The 10,781-nt window shown below is 44.4% G+C and overlaps 1 protein-coding gene across 1 annotated transcript; it reads left to right on the top strand.

The window, feature by feature from the left end:
• Positions 1-7,581: 7,581 nt before the first annotated feature.
• LOC139629553 (tripartite motif-containing protein 16-like) lies at positions 7,582-10,781 on the top strand. The gene has a single exon (XM_071492243.1). The coding sequence runs from the start codon at positions 9,098-9,100 to the stop codon at positions 10,772-10,774; it is 1,677 nt and encodes a 558-aa protein (XP_071348344.1). The 5' UTR covers positions 7,582-9,097; the 3' UTR covers positions 10,775-10,781.

Here is a 10,781-nt window from a genome sequence, read left to right as displayed (position 1 = left end):
TTTTCATTCAATGTGGAGAACTTGTTGCATTTATGAATTTTGGTTCAACAATATCAAAACTCCAGTCTCAGGTCCTCAGTCCTCCAGAGTAGGAGTGTACCTGGATCACAGAGCAGGTATTCTGTCCTTCTACAGTGTCTCTGAAACCATGACTCTCCTCCACAGAGTCCAGACCACATTCACTCAGCCTCTACATGCTGGACTTTGGCTTTATGGGCTTAATCACAGGCTTTATGGGCTTTATGGAGGCACAGCTGAGTTGTGTAAACTCAAGTAGACAAAGGTCATTTAAGGTGCAGTTGGTTCTATTACCCTCCTGACCTAGGGGTGTCAGGGAGGGACTCGATGGCCTCTGCCGCCACGGTCTGTAGACTGTATGTGAAGACAAAAAGGCAGAGCGACATCGGCCTTTGTACAGCAGGACTGCAGGATTTATTCTGCAAGACCTGCCGAGGGGTTTGGAGTTTCTCTCCGGTGTAAGGCGCCCCCTATTGACATGACAGAGTATCGCGCTACTACCGAAAACAACAACAGTACAATGAAATGAGCACTGAAATCCCATTTTCTGATACGATAAAATGAAATTTAAAAAAAAACATTTATAGGGGTGTCATGTTTTCTTTTTTTGTTAAACCATTTCAAGCACAATTTTTAATGCACTCAGTGTTTGTTTTAACACATAATGAACTGTCCAACTACTTAAATTACAACATTTTTTCCGTTTACAGCACACCGTTTTTTTTAATAATTTCTTCTCTATGAATTCAATGTATTTTGAACATTTTTGTTTTTTAACCTCTACACTCAATGAACTTAGTTGTTAACCCTTTACACTCTCCCCTGCTTTTTTTTTGAATGTCTCCTGACGTTTGTCTATAGTGAGAGATGTAGTGGAGGCAACACCTGTTAATATGCCTGAGCTACATAGTTGAAGTAATAAGGGTGTGACGGTGTATAATATGGAAGGTCGACAGTACTGAGGTGGTCTGGGAGAGGATACCTTGACATTAGACAGTTCACTCCTGGACCCCACTGCTGGTAAGATGGCTGTCCCAGCATGCCATAGGTGAACATCTGTCTTGGGTGGGATGACCGCTGGGATCTTCTGACAGCCTCAGCTTCTGCCTGATGTTCATCTTCCCTTGCTACCATGCCACCCAGCAGTCTGTCTGGCTGCTGCTCCACTTGATGTTCCTCTTCCCCTGTGACATCCTCACAAGCTCTGTCCCGTGGCACATTCTCCTCTTGATCCTGAGTGTCCATGTCCCCCTTGCCAGCAGGGTGGAACTCACAGGCTCTGGCATTCAGTCTCTGCTCAGTCTGAGAATGTGATTTCATGTGATGATACCCTGTTGGTTGAGATCTCATTAATCTGTAACAGGGGACTGGCTGGTAGGTATATTCTTCATCGGAATTGTCTGTGCTGTTGTCATGTGTAGTGGTAGCTGTCTTTCTCTGTGTTTTTGTCTTAGTTTTTTCTTTCTGACGAGGTGCAGGAAGTGTTTCTTCCAGGGGCAGTTCATTCACTGGCAGAAGGAGGTTACGGTGGAGCACACGCAGTGTCTTTGATCCTTTTTCAGGTTGCACCTTATACACTGGTCCATTCTCAACTCTCTCCACAACACGGTGCACCACCTGCTCCCAGTAAGCCCGCAACTTGCCAGGCCCACCTCTCTCTGACAGGTTTTTAACCAACACTCGGTCTCCTGGCTGAAGAACAACACCTCTGACCGCTCTGTCATATTGTCTTTTGCCCTTGGCTGATGATTTCTCACTGTTGTTTGCTGCAATTTCATATGCAGAACGCATTCTCTTCGCCCATTTCTCTGCATAAGTCCGCTGATCAAGTGACTCAGACTCTCTCTTGGGTGGGAACAGTAAGTCAACAGGCAAGCGTGGGGGTCGACCATACAAGAGGAAGAATGGTGAAAAGCCGGTGGCCTCGTGCCTTGTGCAATTATAAGCGTGCACAACATGGGGGAGATGATCTTTCCACTGACTTTTTTTCTCTTCTCCCAGTGTACGCATCATCTGAAGGAGTGTACGGTTCAGCCTCTCCACTGGGTTACTCTGTGGGTGGTATGGTGTTGTACGTGAGTGACTGATACCCGCCAGCTGCTGTAACTTGCTGAATAAACTGTTCTCAAACTCCCTCCCTTGATCGTGGTGGAGTTTCTCAGGATATCCAAAGCGAGGGATGAAGTCTTGGAATATCTTATCAGCTGCTGTTTTCCCTGATTTATTCCTAGTTGGATACGCTTGGGCAAAGCGTGTGAAGTGGTCAATAAGTACCAGTATGTACTCATAGCCTTGGCTTTGCTCCAAGTGAAGGTAGTCAATACACAATAACTCAAATGGAGCGCTGGTGGAGATGTGTCCCATGGGCGCTCTCTGTGGAAGATTGGGACGTTTCTGTTTAATGCATGTACATCTTTTGTTAACATAGTTTTCTATGTCATGCTGCATGTTGGGCCAATAAAACCTCTCACGGGCAAGATGGGTAACCTTCTCTGCGCCAACATGGCCCATGTCATTATGCAGAGTCTTCAGCACTTTCAGTTTCAACTTTTCAGGAAGGACGAGCTGTTGGTGTTGTCCAGTCTGCCGGTAAAGAATCCCCTTATCCACCACCAGCTTATTCCACTCATACAGCAGTCTCTTTGTCTCTTTCCCCATGTTTCTTTTGTCTCTTTCATTGGGAGTCCAGTGCTGAAGTTTTAAAGAGATCACCTCTTTGATGGCTGAGTCTTCCTGTTGTGCAGCACAGATATTTTCTGGTTTAACACTGGAAGTACTTCCAGGTGACAAAACATCTGTGTCCCCGCCATCAAGTTGCAAAGCAGCAGCCCACGGTACATCGCTCTCTTGAACTGCTTTGCTGCCTTGCCAGACTGCAGACACAAGCTCTGATGACATGGTCTCTGTGTGCTCTTTAATGTTGTCTCGAAAGTCCACAGGATACCTGGAGAGAGTATCAGCGTCTGTGTTCATCTTTCCGGGCCTGTGCTTGATATCGAAATGAAAATCAGCCAGCTCCCCAACCCATCTGTGTCCAACGGCATTCAGTCTGGCAGTGCTGAGGACATAAGTTAAAGGGTTATTATCTGTGTACACTGTAAATGTTGGGGCATAATACAGGTAATCTCGGAACTTATCGCAGATAGACCACTTGAGAGCCAAGAACTCAAGTTTACCAGAGTGGAGGTGGTAATTTCTCTCTGCGGGAGTTAGAGTTCTTGAGCCGTAGCCTATGACCCTCAACTTGTTGTCCTGACATTGGTATAACACTGCTCCTAACCCTTCATTGGACGCGTCGGTGTGCAGTATGAATGGGAGGTCAAAGTTCGGGTAAGCTAGGATGGGTGGATTAGTCAGCATGTCCACTAGCTTGGTGACAACATCCCTATGCTCTGCTCTCCATGTGATGGGTGTTTTGGAGGAGAGTTGACCTTTATCTCCCTTCCTTACTCTGTCTTTATTTTTACTTGTCTGTTTCTGAGTGTTCATTTCACTAGTCTCAGTGGGTTTTTGCAACAGCTCAAACAGCGGCTTTGCCAGGCGAGAAAAGTCTTGGATGAAGGAGCGGTAATATCCCAGAAACCCCAGCAACGATTTGACATCTCCAACTGTGCGTGGTTCTTTCGCTTTAAGTGCCATCACTGCTGCCAAATCCTGTGGATCAATCTTCACTCCTTCTCCAGACACCAGCCGACCAAGGTAGCGGACTTCTCTTTTAAACAGCGTACATTTAGTTGGTCTCAATTTGATCCCATGTTCTCTCATGCAGCTGAAAACTTGTCTGAGGTGGTGTATGTGATCCTCAAATGACACTGAGTAACACAAGACATCATCAAGGTATGGAGCACAACATTCGTCTCGGACACTTTCCAACACACCCTCCATACACCTCTGGAAAGCCGCAGGGGCGTTTGTCAGGCCGAACGGAATACGAATCCATTCATACAACCCCCATGGTGTGCTGAAAGCTGTGAGATGTCTTGATTCCTCACTGACAAATCCTTGGTGATAAGCGCTGCCTTGATCAAGGATGGAGAACCAGGTATTGCCCTGCAAACTGTCAAGGAGGTCTTGGATTCGTGGCAATGGATGACGATCTGGAACAGTCTTTCGGTTCACTCCTCTGAAATCCACACACAGTCTCAGACTCTGGTCTTTTTTTCGGACACAAACCACCGGGGAGGAATAGGAAGACACGGATTTGCGAATCCAACCTCTGTCCAGGAGATTCTGTACATACTCCTTCACCTCCTTGTACAGTGGCTTTGGTATGGAGTTATAGCACTTCTGAACAGGGTTGTCATCCACAACATTGATTTTCAGCTGTAAGTTGGGTATGCAGCCTATGTCTCCTTCCCCTCTTGCAAACACATCAGATTCCTCATAAAGCATCTGGCACACAACCTCCTGTTGTTGCTGATCAAGATGGTCTACGTTAACCGGAGGGTGCCATTTTTCCTGTGTGTGTGACTCAGCTGAGCTGGTGGTTCCCTCACTGGCGTTGTTTGTTAGACCAACTTGTGCGGTGCACACATGTGTGTTGCTGTTTGGCGTCACTGGCTGCTGGGAAGATGAACAGAGATTCACTGGCCTGCTGTCAATTATTTCCTCAATGCAGCCTAAAGCTGTTCTTGGTGGCAGGAAGATGTCATGTTTTGTTGAGTTGCAAACTGGGATTTTTATGACTTTAGAGGCACCGGCTGGTACATCAGCTAATGCAGGGAACAGCTCTAGCCCCTCTGGTAACACACTCTCTAAGGTGGGTTCAAATAACATTGTTCCCCCCTTTGGCCATGACCTGACACGACACTTGATTTCACATATCTGGCCACTTGGAACTGTGAGACCTTTTTTTCCTACTCTGATGGTGTCAGTTCTAGGTGTTCCCTGAGCTGTAGTTCCATTAATTACTGAGACAATGGTTTCAGCTGTGTCTCGATGTAACTTTAATGCCTCTGCTAGCAAATCGCTGAGACTGACACTCCCTGGATTCTTAAGACTCTCTGAGATGATCTCTTCTATTACATTGAACCCTAGTAAGAGACCACTAACACAGTTCTGACTCACTAGCATGGGTACATGAATAGCTACTTGGCCATGTTTTGCACTTTTGATTTCCATTAGTATTTCAACCCACCCCTCAAAAGGTACATCAGTCCCATTAGCTGCTGTGATTCTTAAGGGAACATCTGGCAGGAGGTCCTCAAGTGACTGAACTTTGATCTCTGGTAAATGTGTTTCTAGCCAGTCCTTCCCCACTATGGTAACCTGAGCTCCACTATCCAGCAACATCTCAGTCTTTACACCATTGAGATAACAGGTAAGCATACATCTTTTGCCTATTAACTTTGCGACACAATTTCCTTTTATTACTCTGCGTTTTACTGGTGACTGGCTGTTAGCTAATGTGTTGTAGTCATGGCTGGTTGCTGTGACAGGGGACGCTGGTCGTTGTTTGGTCACTGGTGGTCCCTCCCCAGTGACCTCCTCACGTTTCCCGCTGGTTTGGTCTTTAACAGACATCCAACAGCTCTGTGTCCTTCCTGGCCACATCTGAAACAGTGGTTGCAAGTTGCAGTTCCTTGGGCTAAACATGGCTGACATTTTCCCTTCGTAGCAGACTTGGGTGATTGCACAGTACTCACTGAGTTGGGTTGTGATGTCTCAGGAGTGCGGGTTGTAGTGGTGAGAACCTTCTCAATAGTCTTTGCCAAAGCTGAGACGTGTGCTGTAAGCTCATGAATAGCTGTGCGGTTTGCCTGGACTTCAGCTTTAGTCTGGAGAACGCTGGCTTGAACCTCAGCTGGAGGCTGAGCTGCATATTGTCTCTCTCCTTGTTGGCTAGCATTTACTGTGACTGTTTTGGTTTTGTGAGTCTGACCAAGGCGTGCCTGTCTCCCCACCTCTTCACTGACTGACTTTGTCATTATTTCTAAGATAAAATCATCAGTTACACTTAGGTTGCTAAGGACAGGTTTAAGATCTCGTCTGACATAAGCATATTTCTCACTTATTCCCTGATACAAAGAGTGAAGAAATACTCCATGGACAAGTTTGCTATCATACTGAAACTCCGAGCTACCTTGTTGTGAAGCAAACAGTACTCTCTGTTTTAGACCCATTAACCGGTACATGAACTGTTGTGGGTTTTCTTTTTCCTGTTGCCTTGCATTGCTAAGCTCCTGAAATAACTCTGCACTACTCTTGTCTCGTAAGTGTGCTCTGAGAAAACGTTTGAGTTCAGCTACAGTTAACCCATCTTTTGTCATCAACATGTCTTTAAAGGTACCAGGCCTGATTATCTTTAAGACAGTACGCATTACTTCTGCCTCTGTGAAATTTTCAGATAACCCCTCATCAATCTGCCTGCATAGTGAACTGTAACTAACATCAGACTCTGAGTCTGAAATCTGTCCACTGTGTATCTTGAACTCTCTCCGAGGCAATAAGGCAGCAACATCAGTCAGCTTAATTACATCAGTTACCTGATTAACAACTGGTGATCGGTTTGTCTTACTATCTACTGCTGAAGGGGCCAGGATGAATTCAGTCTCTTCCATGAGCTCCTGTTGCTCCTCTGGAGCCACTGGAGGTGGTTGCAGTTCAGTGATGAGATCTTTGAAGATTAACAGGCTGGACATTCCTTGGTCCTCTCGACTTGCCAGCTCGTCACTTTTCAAAAAATCCACGATAAAGTCATAAAGTTCCACATCTGAAGCATCCTTTCCTGGTACATCTTCCTCTATCTCATCCTGAATGGACTCAGCCAGCTTGTAGAGCATCTCTGAATTGGAGGAGATGATAAGATGGTGGAGCTGCCGCTGGATCCCCCTTCGCAGTTCTCCTAGAGCAGACATCTTTTCACCCTTGGAACCGTCAGTCATTGTAGCACGTCGATTCAGGAACTTGAAGTCAGTTTCTTAAATGGATTAGCTGTCATCGGGTTGTGGAGCTGATCCCGGACGAGCCCCCAAGATTATTACCCTCCTGACCTAGGGGTGTCAGGGAGGGACTCGATGGCCTCTGCCGCCACGGTCTGTAGACTGTATGTGAAGACAAAAAGGCAGAGCGACATCGGCCTTTGTACAGCAGGACTGCAGGATTTATTCTGCAAGACCTGCCGAGGGGTTTGGAGTTTCTCTCCGGTGTAAGGCGCCCCCTATTGACATGACAGAGTATCGCGCTACTACCGAAAACAACAACAGTACAATGAAATGAGCACTGAAATCCCATTTTCTGATACGATAAAATGAAATTTAAAAAAAAAACATTTATAGGGGTGTCATGTTTTCTTTTTTTGTTAAACCATTTCGAGCACAATTTTTAATGCACTCAGTGTTTGTTTTAACACATAATGAACTGTCCAACTACTTAAATTACAACATTTTTTCCGTTTACAGCACACCGTTTTTTTAAATAATTTCTTCTCTATGAATTCAATGTATTTTGAACATTTTTGTTTTTTAACCTCTACACTCAATGAACTTAGTTGTTAACCCTTTACAGTTCAAATCTGCATTTTAGTTCATCAGTTTATTTTGTCTCCATGTTTGTTGCTAAAAGCTCATTGCTGTTTTGTTTCTGCACTGCACACAGATCACCTGTCAATCAAACATTATGGGTGGTACTTTGACCTCTTCTCATTTCTGGTTGTGTTGATGTTTGACTTTGTTCAGGTGGAGCTGGAGCCATGGAGGATATCACTGCTCATCATCATGTTTGTTTGACCTAAACTCACATTTGTCCACATGAAAACACAAACTTGTCTGTGCTCTAAATGTTTGTTAGATATTTGTGTTGATGTATTTGTGTGTTGTTGTTTCTCTTCCACTGCATGGGCCTTAACAGAGAAATCAGCAGACCTTCCTTTATCACTGATGTTTTGTTCTCACTGTGTAAAGACACAAATCTATAATTACATTTACATTGATGTGTTTGTCAGAACAAATGTTGTTGTTGTTCAAATCAACTTACAAATAAGGTCTATGAGGTTTTATCAAAGTGTCTTTATCATGATAATAATCAATGAGGAGACGATTGATTCTTTTCTTTTCCGTCTCTGAGATTCAGGTGAAACAAACTGATTGTGTGGATGAAGTCAATCTGTTCATGAAATCACTGAACAAGAGTCATTGAACAGACTACTATTCTTCACTAACATCAGATTGTTGTTAAGTTGGGGTTCACTCCAGTGTGTTTGTATTATTTCAAACAGCTGTTTCACTCTTGGTGCTTTTGTATTAATAATTGTTTTGACATCAAAATGTAAAACTTGAGTTTTGCTGAGATGATGACAACATAATATCTACAGTGTGATGTCTGAGGGATCATTTGGAAAACAACTCAAAGGATATTATTGATCACATGTGTAAAACTCCAAAACTAAACAACAGAGTCAAATTCAAGTACTGTGGGATTCACAGTGCAAAAAGTTTTTTGTTTGTTTCTTTAAATGCATCAAATATTAAAATATTTTTATTTTGCTCAAAATTACATTCTAAATTTAACCTGTTTGATTCAAAAATATTTCAAGAACTTTATCGAACTATTCAAAAATATTGAAAAGACAACAGAGATTTATTTCTCTTTATTTTTCATGTACTGCAGCCTCATTACTTTCATTTATGAAACCAACAGTAAAACATATTTTGAGACAATAGAAGAACAAACTCAGACAGCTGGGGAATCATCTCTTAACCCAAAGATCCAAAGAAGAGTTTCTCATCTAAAAGTTATGCTGATCATTTTTTTTAAAGACAAATGAGCTCGATAGTAAACAAAAGAGAAAAGGGTTAAACACACATTATCAAACTGCTTCTCCTCCTGGACTGAGTCACAGCCTGATAACCCTCCCTCTTCTTCCTGCTCTCTAACACAGCCAACTCCACTGTTCATGTGTTTCCTTGTTCCTTCCCCTTCAGATCTACAGTCTGAAGATGGGTGGAACCAACATGTGGTGAAGTGAGAGAGCTGACAGGCCCCGTTCACTGCAGAGACACATGTTGTGTAGATCACAGCTCAAACTAGATTCACTTCTGAGGAAGTGAAACTCAGACAGTCGTTGACACTGAGAGGTGAAATGGCGCAGAAAGGAGTTCAGCTGGACCGGGAAACCTTCTCTTGTTGCATCTGTCTGGATCTACTGAAGGATCCGGTGACTATTCCCTGTGGACACAGCTACTGCATGAACTGTATTAAAAGCTTCTGGGATGAAGAGGATGAGAAGAAAATCCACAGCTGCCCTCAGTGTAGGCAGACCTTCACACCGAGGCCTGTCCTGGTGAAAAACACCATGTTAGCAGTTTTAGTGGAGGAGCTGAAGAAGACTGGACTCCAAGCTGCTCCTGCTGATCACTGCTATGCTGGACCTGAAGATGTGGCCTGTGATTTTTGTACAGGGAGAAAACTGAAAGCTGTCAAATCCTGTTTGACGTGTCCGGCCTCTTACTGTGAGAAACACCTTCAACCTCATTATGAAGCAGCTCCATTAAAGAAACACAAGCTGGTGGAGCCCTCCAAGAATCTCCAGGAGAACATCTGCTCTCGTCATGATGAGGTGATGAAGATGTTCTGCCGCACTGATCAGCAGTGTATCTGTTATCTCTGCTCTGTGGATGAACATAAAGGCCACGACACAGTCTCAGCTGCAGCAGAAAGGACTGAGAGGCAGAGAGAGCTCCAGCTGAGTCGACAAAACATCCAGCAGAGAATCCAGGACAGAGAGAAAGATGTGAAGCTGCTTCAACAGGAGGTGGAGGCTATCAATGGCTCTGCTGATAAAGCAGTGGAGCACAGTGAGAAGATCTTCACTCAGCTGATCCGTCTCATAGAGAAAAGAAGCTCTGATGTGAAGCAGCAGATCAGATCCCAGCAGGAAACTGAAGTGAGTCGAGTCGAAGAGCTTCAGGAGAAGCTGGAGCAGGAGATCACTGAGCTGAAGAGGAAAGACGCTGAGCTGAAGCAGCTCTCACACACAGAGGATCACAACCAGTTTCTACACAACTACCCCTCACTGTCACCACTCAGTCAATCTACAGACTCATCCAGCATCAATATCCGTCCTCTGAGGTACTTTGAGGATGTGACAGCAGCTGTGTCAGAGCTCAGAGATAAACTACAGGACATTCTGAGAGAGACGTGGACAAACATCTCACTGACAGTGACTCAAGTGGATGTTTTACTGTCAGAACCAGAGCCCAAGACCAGAGCTGGATTCTTAAGATACTCACAGGAAATCACACTGGATCCAAACACAGCACGCACACATCTGTTATTATCTGAGGGAAACAGAAAAGTAACATGGAGTAAACAACAGTCTTATTCTAGTCATCCAGACAGATTCACTTCATATTATCAAGTCCTGAGTACAGAGAGTCTGACTGGACGTTGTTACTGGGAGGTGGAGTGGAGAGGAAGAGGAGTTTATATAGCAGTTGCATACAAGAATATCAGCAGAGCAGGGAGCTTTAATGAATGTGGATTTGGACGCAATGACAAATCTTGGGCGTTAGATTGTGACAAAAGCAGTTTTACATTTTGGTACAACAATATTGAAACTCCAGTCTCAGGACCTCAGTCCTCCAGAGTAGGAGTGTACCTGGATCACAGAGCAGGTATTCTGTCCTTCTACAGTGTCTCTGAAACCATGACTCTCCTCCACAGAGTCCAGACCACATTCACTCAGCCTCTACATGCTGGACTTCGGCTTTATTATCTTTTTGGTTGTGGAGCCACAGCTGAGTTGTGTAAACTCTAATAGTCAA

Source organism: Trachinotus anak, unplaced genomic scaffold, assembly GCF_046630095.1.
Source record: "Trachinotus anak isolate AG129_WGS33_773 ecotype Australia unplaced genomic scaffold, CSIRO_AGI_Tana_v1 ptg000012l, whole genome shotgun sequence".
NCBI lineage: Eukaryota > Metazoa > Chordata > Actinopteri > Carangiformes > Carangidae > Trachinotus > Trachinotus anak.
The sequence above is the reverse complement of the archived record's forward strand: the minus strand, read 5'-3'. Positions and strand labels throughout refer to the sequence as shown.